Here is a 13,646-nt window from a genome sequence, read left to right as displayed (position 1 = left end):
AATCTTGTCTGTGATCTGTATCTGAATAAACATATTTATTTTAAAGGATTTTATCATTTGAACACCATCTTATCCCTTATAGGGATAGACGCCTGATCAATAGGGGTCCACTACAACTGACTCCATCTGCTTACAAGGATGAGAATCCTTTTGTTTTTCCTTACACCTTTAAGAGCTGCTGAAGGTTCCAGAGAACAGTTTTTATCCTTGCAGTCCAATTAAGATAAACTGAGTGATCGCTGAGGGTCCGGTCACACGTGGCGCTTAACGCATCGCTACAGCTGAAGAGAGATTTGCCTACAGTGTTAACACAAGCGTTAACATTAGCGTTTTGTAAACGCGAGTGTTAACAGCTGTTTTATTAGGCAAATTTCTCTTCAGCTGTTGTAAGGGCACCTATTTTCTTCATTAGTAGGACCCATAGCGATCAGACACTTATCCCCTAGATAGAAATTAGACAGTGCCTTAGATATCATTTTTTTTCCTTTTGCTTTCGTTGTGTTTTTTCCCTCACATTCTTAGACTTTGTTGTTTTACCCTTTCTAAAGTGCTGGAGAGAAAGATCTCTATGAGAAAGCCCAGAGAAGAGCTAATAAAGAGGGGTGTTCTAGTGGAGGTACCTGAAGTACCTGAAGGCAAGTAGCGAGTCCATTCCTTTTTGTGTTGTATATCCTGCTCGCAGCTTCATTGACTTCCTATTTTATGTGCATCTTAAATTCTAAGCCCTGCTAGGAACTGATATAAATGAGAGTGCAGCACTGGAATAATTGGGTACTAATTTCATAAAATGTTGCATGGGTTTCATTAGCTTTTCTTTAATGCAGATAATGCTGTAAAATCTGAGTCTCCACCCTTAAGAAATGGGCACATGAGCAAAGGGTCCACTGAATCACAAGAGGATAATAAGAGTATAAAGGGCAACAGTAGACCAGGTAAAGTCAACACTGTATAAATAATTTAGTATGATTCATGTTGCCATGAAAATAAATCATTCTTTTTTCTAGATTCAAGTGGACCACGTCCTGTTTCTCAAGTGGAACCTGCACCAGAAGTCTTGCAGGAATCTGCAAAGCAGCCACTTGCCTTACGAGAATCTGCAAAGCAGCCACTTGCCTTACGAGAATCTGCAAAGCAGCCACTTGCCTTACGAGAATCTGCAAAGCAGCCACTTGCCTTACGAGAATCTGCAAAGCAGCCACTTGCCTTACGAGAATCCGCAAAGCAGCCACTTCTTCCCCCTAAAAGACCACTTTCCACCTCTAACTCAGTGACTCACGAACATAATGAGGGCCAAAGTCAAGACCAACCCCAGCCTGTAACACGCTTGGCAAACTCTACTCCTTCACCTGCACCTAGAACCTTTGTCACATCATCGGCACCTAAGCAGCCACCAGTTCCACCACCTAAACCCCAGAATCGAAACAGCACCCCTTTAATGAGTAAGTATACGAATAATGCTGTATCTTAGGCCAAATATTTTTTATTGTACTTTATACATTTTCATGTACCTTCTGTTTACTAATATTTTACTTCAGACCCCAGAGCAAAGCATCAAATGGGGGCCCTCACTAAATCCTGACCTTTTCAACAGCACATTTTAAAAGGCTAAGAGTATGCAGACTGGATGTATCATTTTGGAGAATAAATGCAGTAAAGTTAATGTACTTGAATAATATAGTGAAGTACAGGTACAATGAACAAAAAGTGACCTCACAATACGGGGAATACACATAGTGATGTCAAAACACAGGACTAAAACAATGATATCACAGTGTAGGTATAAAACACAGAGTAATATCATTATGGAGCAATAATACTCACTTTGATACCACAGTACAGAGATAAAACATACAGAGTCACTAGAACCAGGCACTGTTGGTTGACCATCCTTTTTGCTTGGAAATTCAAAGTGCTATTAAAAAATGTCATGTAATGACATTTTCTAAATAATAAAATATCTGAAGGGATCTCCTCAATATAGTGGCACTCAATATTGTTTTCTTCCTTTAAAATCTTCTAGTTTGATTCAGTTCTTTCACAACTCAATGATCCTTTCACAAGAAAACATCTCCATTCAGACTGAAAAACGCTACCATTAATCCTCCTTTAATTGAGGATTACAATGGATTGCCGTATGGAGGAAATTCATATGTACGTAGTGTAGTCTATTTGATAAAGAGTAATGGTTCTTTGTTGTATTATACTCACAAATAAAACTTTAAAAATGTGCATGTAAAATCTCCATGAGGACGCCAGCCTTAGGATTATGATGCCAGGCCAGATTAAAAGGGTAATGCCTTGTTTGTATGTTATCCCGTATCCACATGATGGATGATCAATGAGAGTCTGACTGCTGAGGTTCTGTTCTCTCTAATGCGTAGAATGGCAGGTCAAATTCAATTGTATGGGAGTTGGCAAGCACTGCTCCATCTCCAGCACTCCCATTCACTGTGCCAGAAACAGCCAACCCCCGAGTTTGGCAATATCTGACATTCCCATGGCATGGAATAGAGTGTGCTCCACCTATTAATGAGAACGACACTCCTGTTCTTCAGACAATTGTTGGAGGCCTTGTTTTTGTGATCAGTAAAGGTCCAACTTCTGGTTCTGTGGATAAGGCATATAAACTTGGTACAAACCTATTAAGTCATGAATGCTTCAGGAGGTATCATAAGTCATAGCTTTAGTTGAACCATCACTGAAAGTGCCATGGGAGAAGACCTTATCCTATTCATACATCAGGCTTGCCTCGGTCACTGTCCTTTTTTCTTTTTCTCATACCATTTAAGTAATTTTACATTTGGTTTTATTGGTGTCATGTAAAGAACAAACTACCAATATATGATCTTCATAGTTAAATAAAATCCTTCTATGTCTTCTTCTAGTGGAACTGACCCAGGCACTGGCAGGAACCACCCTCACACCAGTCGGGGCTCGTCCCTCTCCCCCACTTCCCTCTAAACGAGGACTTCTACCTTCTACTGATATTTTAAGCAACAAAGAGAAAGCTGCTCGACCTGTGTCACTACCTTCTCACCTAGCAAAAGAAGTTCCAGCAAATTCTCCTCCATCTCCGCCACTTCCACCTCCAGCCCCCACACTGCCCACTGTTCCTCCACAAGAGCCCCCTTCAATAGAACTACCTCCACCTAGCACCGAAGAAGAAAACGAAGAAATGCCACCTAATGTGCCTATACTGCCTCTTCATATTCGTATTCAGCAGGCTCTCAACAGTCCACAGGCAGTGCCCACATTGGATAATTCTCAGCGGGCGCACTCCCTTTTGTTTTTCCCCAATGAAGTGGGGTTGGGTGAGGAAAAAACACGTGTGAGGTCCTTGCCTGTCACTATTGAGCTTCTTAAAGTGTAAGTTCTACTTATCTTTTTCTTTTCATTTCAATATTTCTTTTGACCTCATTCTAATTGTTTGCTGGTTCATTTGGTATTTTATTTATGCATCGAATTATAAATGGCAATTCTATATCAACATGTTTTTTTTTTCTTTATATGTACCTAAAAGATGAATTCCATGTATTTTAATTGAGTTTTCCCATCACAAAAATGTCCTTTTGCTAGGATATGCCATCCAGACTGCAGCGCATATTTAGGGCTATAGATGTGGTTTACTATTTAGAAACTGAAACCTATAGGAATTAACAGGAAATAAGAAACTGTGAATGGGTCACTGCCCTCAACCAAAGGGGGCTGAGCTGTACTTCCCCTCACAGCCAACAACCATGGATGACGTGTTTTTGTTTGTTTGGTTTTTTTTTTTTTGTTGATTTTTTTTTTTTTTTTTTTTACTATATGTTTCAGTCGGAAGTTTAGCTGAATACATTAAAGGGGTATTGCAGGAATATGAACGTCTGACACAAAAGTCCATGATGATATAACTAAATGAATACTACAATACTCAATGTCATTAGTCACAAAACAAAGCTTAAATAATTTGATTTTATGATTTACAAAGTTTATGGCCTCCCTAAAGTAGGTGGAGTTATCACTAAGATGGCCGCCACTGGAAACTACAAGTTCCATGATCCTTTAGTTCTCAGTAACTCCTCCTACCACTTATGCTCTGCTAACAGTGATGATATAACAGACTTTCATTACCATAGTAGTGAAGTGTAACTGCCATCACCATAACACTGGCCATACTGGATGCACTGCAACCAACAGACTACAGCCAAATGTAGGGGTGATCACATGACCTGCCCAGGCAGGTGAAGGACATGTGATGTGGACATGTGACCAGCAGCCATCTTCTGTCCTGCAACGGAACGCGCGGAGGAAATTAACGGACTGATTAAAGGGCCAGTATTTTAATTCTCCATCACAGTGTATGTCATCAGCATTTTCTGCTAAGGGGAGCAAAATTTTAAATAAATTACATATTAGCTTATATTTTGAGTGCCCATTTGTATATGAATTATGCTGATTCCTGGAACACCCCTTTAACAACTTGTCACCATTTTTCTTGTCAATTGGAATTTACTTTACACTATTTGGAAAGTCAGCAAATCACACCTGGAAACACCCAATTATTTCTTGAGGAATAACAGATTAATGTCAAAAGACCATTGTAAGAAAAGATGCCTGAAAAAGCTTATACTATGGAAAATACAAGTATATACTAAGACAGACCTGTCAGTAGAGGTGACATACTCAGACTACAGCTCATAGATGTGGTTAAATTTGGATAGTGGAAAAGGGCTTTAGGCTGTGTTCACATTGCATTTTGAAATGCAATACAACTGCTTAGGAGAGGAGATTTGCCTAATTACATCGCTGTTTATATGTGTGGTAACAAAATGTTAATGTTAACACACATTTTAATATTGTCTTAACATTTGGGTTTACCAAACACAGTGTAAACAGCCATGTAATTCGGCAAATCTGTACTCCTCAGCACTTGTATTGCTTTTCAAAATGCAATGTAAACGACACTTAAGTACGCAGCTTTGGGCAAGGCTAGTAAAAGTTGGTCCAATCCCACAGACTGCCAGCATTACATGGGACATTACACAGAAATATGATGCAAACACTCCCTTTCTGCGGGCTGACTCACTACGCCACCACTGTATCAGTTAATAATAAATATATATATATAATATTCCTTGTTTTACCGCAAACATTGAAGCAATTCAAATTAAAATATTTTCTAGCCCTGATGACGACGACGATGATGAAGCGAACGTGGAGGAGGAGGACTTTTCACCAGATGGAGGGAATTCTCATTCATCAAGGGTATATATTGGAGATGTTCCTGCTGTTACCGTAATACCAAGCTACATTCCCCCATGCCTTCAGGAGGAAAATGAGGATGAAGATGAAGGAGTTAGTGATAGTGATTCAGAGGGGCCCATACTGTACAAGGAGGAGGATGAAGAGGAGGAAGAGGATGATTCAACAACAAGTACGTAGAAAGTTCTTTTATTTATTTATTTTTTTCCTCTTTTTAATTGAAATTTTTTTCAACTATGGGATGTTACCATTATCAGTGATGTGTATATACAGGCATGCAGAGGGTATGCAACTCCCACCTTCTCTGCATGCCTATTAACCCCATCTGTTCAAGTAATCCCTGTGATGTTAGAAGCCCACTGCAGACGAAGCACTTGTTATGAACTCTGTATTTGGTTCCAGTGACAGGGGACTGATGATATTGGGCCCCCTGTCACACTACATGATCTTGCTGACGGCAATTAGGGTTACACCAATACCAGAATTTTGAGTACAATACGATAACCAGAAAAGTTTTGCGATACCGATATGATACTTTCAAGAAAAGAAAAAAGTGTCATCTGAATGTTTGGGGTGCAGTCACATGGGGCATTTACATTGTGTTTAGAAATTCAATGCAAAAGTCTGGAGGTGGGGCTCAGTCTGATCACATTTGCATTTCCTTTGAAACTCATGCGATCAGTTACAGGCAGCCAGTGATTTGCCAGGAGAAGCTTTAGTGCTTTATGACAGGATAGTATATGTGTTGTAAAGGTTGTCCTGGTAATGTAAATATAAATAGTACACTATAGTATACTAAATAGTATAATTTAGGACTCTCGTAGACGGGTGTTTTTCATATCCATACACTATCCTTTTTTTGCGAATGGCAAACGGACCCACTGTTTCCTATGGGTCTGTTCACATCTCCATTTTTTCATGGAGGTGCAGACAGTGAGAAATTGCAGCATGCATTATTTTGTCTCACATGTGGACCACGTATATCCATAGAAGTCAATGGATCCGCAAAAAAAAAAGGATGTCACATGCATGAAATTTGTATGCATGGTGTTATTTTTTCAAATGTAGCTAGGCAACCAACCAACTGGGCAAGGCAAGAAGTAGATTAGAACCCCATCAGCTTTTTTGTGAAAAAAACAGATACAATATGGTCTGAACACAGACATCTCGTCCGCATTTTTTGCACATGAGCAATCATGCCCGTCTGAATGACCCCTTTATTTTGTCTTTATAATATTTTAAGCATATAATACAGTTAAATGACAATCTCCATAATAATAATAATCTCTGAGAAGATCCCCCTTTATATACCTGTGTCACATTCTAACAGTAAAGCTCTTGGTTACATAAATTCCTCCCATTGATTATCCACTAGACCAGTGATGGTGAACCTTTTAGAGACCAAGTGCCAAAACTAGAACCAAGACCCACTTATTTATTGCAAAGTGCCAACATAGAAATTTAATTATTGACTCCCTGCTCTGTCACAGCTTTCATTCATATCAGCACCCTGAGGACACCAATAAAGCAGAAAATAGGAAAGATTTGGATGATCATTGTAGCTTCCCTCCAGGATCCCATAAACAGGAAGAATTGTCAGGGCCGGAGCAGGAGCTACAATGATAACCCAGATCTGTCCACACCTTCCCACTACTCCAGTAGTCCCAGATAGTGCTGTCATTTTAAAGTAGCCCTGTGCTCAACTAGACTGTCTAGGATTGCAGGAAGATACCTGGAGTCCTCTCTGGTGATGGCCTGGGTGCCCACAGAAAGGGCTCTGATTGCCACCTCTGGCACCAGTGCCATAGGTTCTCCACCACTGCACTAGACTATGGGATTAGGGATTGAGGCTCTGTCTCTCTATGGGAGGTGGAGTGTGGGGTTCATGGGTTCAAATCTTACGTTGAGCAAAAAAATTAATTAATTGAATTGGAGACTTTGTGTCTTGTGAATCCCTGGGAGATGTAGACACCATATATGGACAGATGGTGATATCTGTCCGGATTTATGTGAATGGGACATTTTTTGAGGAATGAAACTGCCTATACAATATTCTCTGATGTGTTAAGTCGTTACCAGATACTGGCACTACCAAATATACAGTGATGTGTCTGGTAAGCAGTGAAACAGCAGATCAGTATCTATGCCAAGGTTCTGCTTTGTCTATTTACCATGGCCCAAAATAACAAATTTGAACCCTTTTTAACAATAAAGAAAACTTATGCATAGTTGGTACCACCCCTTGTTGTCCTAACCCCGCAATATATATTTTAGAATGTTACTTTTAAATTGTGGTGATAGCCATATGTTCGCTCCTTTTCTTTTTCTCCTCCCTTCAATTAGGCTTATGGATGATAGTTTCCTATATTAACCTTAATGGGATTGTACAAAGTTTGCATGTTATCACTTAGAGCATAAGGGATAACAATCTGATCGTTGAGGATCCAACTTCTGGCTTCATGAAAACAGGTCCCCTAACAGACATGGCATTAACGCCTGTACAAGCCTCATAGATTTGCTGCAGATTCTTTATGCACGATGAAAAGTTTGAAATCTGCAGGTTATATCTGTTAAATCTAGAATTTGCCATTAATGCCATTTATGTAAGGAGGATAATTCTAGCAATGGATTCTCAGCATAAAATAGAATAAGTAACATATATATGATCACATGTTATTTATTTGCTTTAATATAAATTTCCTACTCAAAAAGAGGAGTGTTAACTGTTCGTGCGGCAGGCTGAGCATGCGTTCTGCCGCCCCACTCTTTAGTATAGGAGCACTATGACACTCTGCGACACTCTGATTAACTGTCTATATGAGTGCAGGAAGTAGTTGAGCTCTGTGCTGGGTTATTTTGGACCGACTGGACGCCTACTTATCCTTGCCGCTCCACCCATTAGTGATTGGTGGGGGTTCCACAAGTCGGGCACTTATTAATCGACGTATCCACAGAATAAGGGCAATGTACAAATTTGATAAAGCAATTTTTTTTCTATGCAAGATATTTAGTATCATACAAGTAATGTGTGTGCATATATTTATAGAAATATATCCCCTTTACTGACTTTTATGCTTTGTTTCTCTTTCTAGGTGCCTTGGCCAGTAAAGTGAAACGAAAGGATACCCTGGCCATGAAGTTGGCCGGAAAGTCAGGGCCTCAGGAGCAAAACACAGAGTTACCTCACCGTAGCCGAGAAGAATGGAATCAAATACGAGAGCAGATTGGCTCACAGCTGAACCGAAGATTGAGCCAGAGACCTACAGCGGAGGAGCTGGAGCAGAGGAACATCCTGCAACGTAAGAACATAATTGGATCAGAATGCGGTGCCAAAAGATAAATTACAGGAACATAATGGATGAACAAGGAATAGAGCAGAACAAATTGGGATTGTAGTACCCAGAGCCTTTATAATATAAAGCAATCGCTGCTCCCAGCAGCGTCAGACACTATGAATGGGCTCAAGTCTCCTATACACTGGCTGCTTTTATTTTCTTCTTTCAATCTATCAATCTGCCAAAAATTTAGGAACTTTTTGAAATATGCATTTTCCAAAATGCATTTCCTTGTTCTAATGAAATAAATCTATGAAATGTAGCAAGTAGATGGAAACCTCTAAAAGGGAGGTGTAAAGTCAATCCTTATCTAAACAATCCTCATGTGGGATTTGCAGAAAAACACATTCCATGATATTGGCTGACATTCTTGTACATATTTTGCTTGTAGTAAAGAATGAAGCTGACCGGCTGGCAGAGAGACGGGAAATCAAGAGACGACTGACCCGCAAGGTATTTATCTAGAAATAATATTATAGAGTGGATACATTTACCTACACATGCCTTTGTTGAAATAAGTAATTCTCTCAGTATATTAATTCTAAATATGTAGTACTTCTGCCTTTTAGACCTATTTTTTAACACCTTGCTTTCCTCTGTGGGTGCAGATGGTTTTCTAAGAGTTTTAATGTTTGTCTTCATTAAGACTCAAACTCCCTCCTTGCTTCTATTTGCAGCTAAGTCAAAGGCCTACAGTGGCTGAGCTCTTGGAGCGAAAGATTCTTAGATTTAACGAGTATGTGGAAGTAACAGATGCTCACGACTATGACAGAAGAGCTGACAAACCCTGGACAAAGCTCACTCCTGCTGACAAGGTAAGGGACCTCTCCTAGTTGACAGCCGAGCAAATGTGATTTACCTCCAGTTTGTAGATATTCCAAAAAGTAGCTTATTGATTGGGAAGTCAGATGATGCATCTTCTTTTTCGTTTATAGGCGGCAATACGAAAAGAACTAAATGATTTCAAGAGCACGGAGATGGCTGTACATGCAGAGAGCAAACAGTACACACGGTAGGTCCAATTATAGTGTTTATAGTGTGTCTTTTCTGAAAGAATCATTGAGCATCATCATTATGTGCAGTCTGTTTCTGGAATTCTCATACTCTAGAAAGTGCTGTATACTCTGATCTCGCTACATATACAGCAGTTAAGTGGGCAGTGGTTCTTATGTGTTGATGCGTTAATACAGAGTATATTGTAACCATAGGACTTGTCATGGGGCACAATACATTGTGCAGAAGGTGGTCTGATTCTATTTTGGAAGTGGCTTCATCTTTAAAACAACTGTTTATTGTTTTGTATTAATATTTTATTTATTATTTATTTATATAGCGCCATCTAATTTCGTAGTGCTTTACAGATTTATTTACAAATAAAATAAGACATTAAAGAGTAACGGTCATGTGAAACAATAGGAGTGAGGCCCCTGCTCGCAAGAGCTTAGAGTCTATGAGAATGTGACACCATGTACAGTATAATAGCTTGTATTAACAGTCCAGCCATTTTTATAAGGGGATGGAATAAAAACAATCACACAGAAGGGCTACGGTAGGGCATATTCCACCTAGATTTACTATGGTAATGTAGGTAAGCTGGCAGAGAAAGTCATGCTCTGCTAAGTTCTTGTTTCCCGAGGTCAATTTGGCTGTACCAATCACCTAAACACTACTACCCACCAACTACTTCACGGCAACTGTATGATAGACAGTTTTGATGAATTACACATATAAAGATGTTTGTTTGGCCTCCAAATTCCTCTGGTTGAGCATCTGTGGGATGTGGATGCATGAAGAACCCACCCTTAACCCCTTAACGCTGAAGCCACTTCTCACCTTCCTGACACGGCCCATTTTTTCAAATCTGCCCTGTGTCACTATAAGTGGTTATAACTTCGGAACGCTTTAACATATCCAAGTGATTTTAAAATTGTTTTCTCGTGACACATCGTACTTCAGGTTATTTGAAAAATTTTGGTGGTATGTTTTGCATTTATTTATGAGAAAATCAGATATTTGGTGAAAATTTGGAAAAATTTTTGACTTTTGAACTTCAAAATGTTCTACTTTTTCCATACATAGTCATAACCGCAAAAAAACGTAATAACTAACATTCACTAAATGTCTAATTTATGTGGACATGGTTTTTTATGCATAGTCTTATTTTTGTAGGATGTTATGGGGCTTTGAACGTTAGGTGCGATTTTTCACATTTTCATTAAAAAATGCAAAATCCTGCTACTGAGGGACCTGCTCAGGTTTCAAATCACTTTGAGAGGCCTAAATAAAAGTAAAACCCCATAAATTACTCCATTATAGAAACTACACCCCTCAACGTACGTGAAACAACTTTTATGAAGTTTGTTAACCCTTTAATTGTTTTACAGGGGTTAAAACAAAATCGGATGCAATTTTGAAAGTAAAATATTTTTGGCTAAATTAATATGTTTTTCAAAAAATGTACAAATTCTCAGTGGATAAAATACCAAAACGCTCCTCAAAATTTGATACCCAATCTCTTCCGTGTATAACAATACCCCATATGTGGTGGTAACCTGCTGTATGGGCACACGCCAGGGCATCGAAGGGAGCTGCGCCATTCAGAGCAGATTATGCATTGTCACTTTATAATGGCTATACAATCTTTAATTTTTTGGCAATTTGGACATATAAGGGCTTATTTTCTGCGACATGAGATGCACTTTACAAATACTTCATTTTAGTGGGTCATTAGCTTATTGATGAGATTTTATTAACTCTTGAATGTATGGGTGAAAAGAAAATTGTCAATTTTGGTTTACTTTCTTTTCGTATTTTTTGGGGGTCGTACACCGTACACTAAAAATATTATATTATCTTCATTCTATAGGTCACTACGATTACGGTGATACCTCATTTATATAGTTTTTCATTTATTTTTACAATTTTACTGGATAAAAACTAATATAGAGGAAATCTCATTTGTTTTTGCATCGCCATCTTTTCGGAGACGTAACTTTAATATTTTTTGGTTGACAGAGCTAGTTTAGGGCTTATTTTTTACGTGTTGAGTTGTTCTTTTCAGTGGTACCATTTTTGCGCACATAACTTTTTTGGATCACTTTTTAGAACATTTTTGTGTAGAGATTTTATGAAAAATGTAAATTTTTGGCGGGTTTTTCGGGTTTTGTTTTTACAGCGTTCACCGAGCGGGTCCAATAATGTTTCTGAGTTATTGTACGGATTGTTACGGACGCGGCGATACTAAATATGTGGGGTTTTTTTGCGATTTTGTGTTTTTTTCTCTTTATTGCATGTGTATAGGGAATATTTGTGTTTAGGGAATTCTAACTTAAAATAATTTTTTAATAAAAATAATTAAATAATGTAATGTTTTTAACATTTTTATTAACTTTTACAGGTTAGCTTGAACAAGTGATCCACTGATCACTTGTTCAAGCTATTCTTCACATTACACAGTGTAATACAGATGTATTACACTGTGTAATGTAACACACTGAGCATGCTGCGCATGCTCAGTGTGTTACAGCCGGGTCCTGTCAGAAGGCACGGACCCGGCTAAAGGAAGGAGATCGCGCAGCCCCGGGCACCGGCAGTCCCGGGGCTGCGATCCGAACAGCGGACCCCCCCGGTAATCGCCCCGGGGGGGGGGGGGGGGTGGCGTGTCAGGGGTTAACACCCGCGATCGGAGAAATCTCCGATCGCGGGTGTTATAGGCAGGTGTCGGCTATAATATATAGCTGACACCTGCAGCTTCTGGCGCCGGCTCCGTTCAGGAGCCGGTGCCAGAAGCATGACGTAATAGTACTGCATTTTGCGGGAACGCACCTCCCGCGATGCAGTACTATTACGTCAAATGTCGGGAAGGGGTTAAAGGACCTGCTTGCTATTGTCTTGGTGCCATGTACAACAGAACACATACAGAAAGGTCCTATGGAGTCCATTCCTCATTAAGTCAGAGATGTTTTGGTGGTATATGTGCAAAAGCTAACGCTACCATAGGATGGCAGCATTCTCTAGTTTAATGTGATGTCCAGATGAGTTTTTTGGAGCTTCCTAATATTGCTTTCTACCTTTTGTGAAACTATTTGTTATAATAAAAGCCATTTTATTCCAGCACTATTCCCTTAAACTTCTCCTCTCCTTTTAATACTATTTTGTCTCAAATTAAAATTGAGAAATGTATGACGTCTTCCCCATTTTTCCCCAAGATCTCAGCCAGGTACCCATCTCCTCACTTTCTGAATATTATAGCTATACACCTCATGCACACGGCCATGGCTTCAATAGCAACACCCAGCCCGTTTATTTGCTATTGGCTCATGCACCGCTCTGTGAGCAAGCCAGCCGCCTGGGCTGCAAATCATAGAGCAGGTCCTATGTCTTCCCGTGCTTATGGGCTGGACAGTATTTTCTATTGTCATCAGCATGTGAGTGGTGCTGATGCAGTTGAAAGACTGGCTAGAAACAAGGGAGCACATTTGTGCTCGTAGAGGCCTTAGATGATGCATAGCCACACAGATATTCCTCTAGATTTCCTTCATGTATGTGCACGTATACATGTGTAATCTATATGGATAATTGGCTTATTTCCTATGAGAACAAATGATGATGTATGTTGAAATTTAAAGGGAACCTATCAGCAGTGTTTTACATATCAGGTTAATGGCATGTTGCTGCAGGTGCTATTATTCACAAAACAAACATGTAGCCAATACCAGTACTTAAGCGTTTTTTCATGGAAGCACAAGCAATGGCCTCTCAGTGTATCTGGGTGGGACATTGACCTAGAATTGCCAAATCCATTCTTGTTACGCACAAATCAGTAGGAGGCATGGTGGTGCCTGACGTTAAATTGTTTTACCAAGCAGTCTTACTTGCTAGTGCAACTGGTTAGTGGAATCCTCCCTAAGGATCCCCGAATGCCATGGATTTAAATAGAACAGTTCCTGGCTGGTAATCATCTCATCAGTGGATTATTGTTTTCACATAGCTTGGCCCTAGGAAATAAAATATCCATGTCACCCCTAACCACTGCTATTCTTTCCTGTTGGCGGGTCTGCACTCCAA

At 39.6% G+C, this 13,646-nt stretch overlaps 1 protein-coding gene across 6 annotated transcripts in view; it reads left to right on the top strand.

Annotated features, from left to right (window-relative positions):
- Nucleotides 1-13,646, top strand: part of LOC140118732 (mediator of RNA polymerase II transcription subunit 18) — a 67,657-nt gene that overhangs the window by 51,744 nt on the left and 2,267 nt on the right. For 5 of the 6 annotated variants that reach the window (XM_072136996.1, XM_072136995.1, XM_072137000.1 and 2 more), the window contains 9 exons: nucleotides 549-635; nucleotides 825-932; nucleotides 1,005-1,439; nucleotides 2,886-3,366; nucleotides 5,166-5,416; nucleotides 8,337-8,543; nucleotides 8,971-9,032; nucleotides 9,257-9,394; nucleotides 9,515-9,591. In XM_072136996.1, the coding sequence (XP_071993097.1) occupies nucleotides 549-635; nucleotides 825-932; nucleotides 1,005-1,439; nucleotides 2,886-3,366; nucleotides 5,166-5,416; nucleotides 8,337-8,543; nucleotides 8,971-9,032; nucleotides 9,257-9,394; nucleotides 9,515-9,591 (1,846 nt within the window). The remainder of the gene's footprint in view (nucleotides 1-548; nucleotides 636-824; nucleotides 933-1,004; nucleotides 1,440-2,885; nucleotides 3,367-5,165; nucleotides 5,417-8,336; nucleotides 8,544-8,970; nucleotides 9,033-9,256; nucleotides 9,395-9,514; nucleotides 9,592-13,646) is intronic. The other variant, XM_072136998.1, reaches the window with a different exon arrangement.

Source organism: Engystomops pustulosus, chromosome 2, assembly GCF_040894005.1.
Source record: "Engystomops pustulosus chromosome 2, aEngPut4.maternal, whole genome shotgun sequence".
NCBI classification, from domain to species: Eukaryota; Metazoa; Chordata; class Amphibia; order Anura; family Leptodactylidae; genus Engystomops; species Engystomops pustulosus.
Note: the sequence above shows the minus strand (reverse complement) of the source record. Positions and strands in the feature narration are given on the sequence as shown.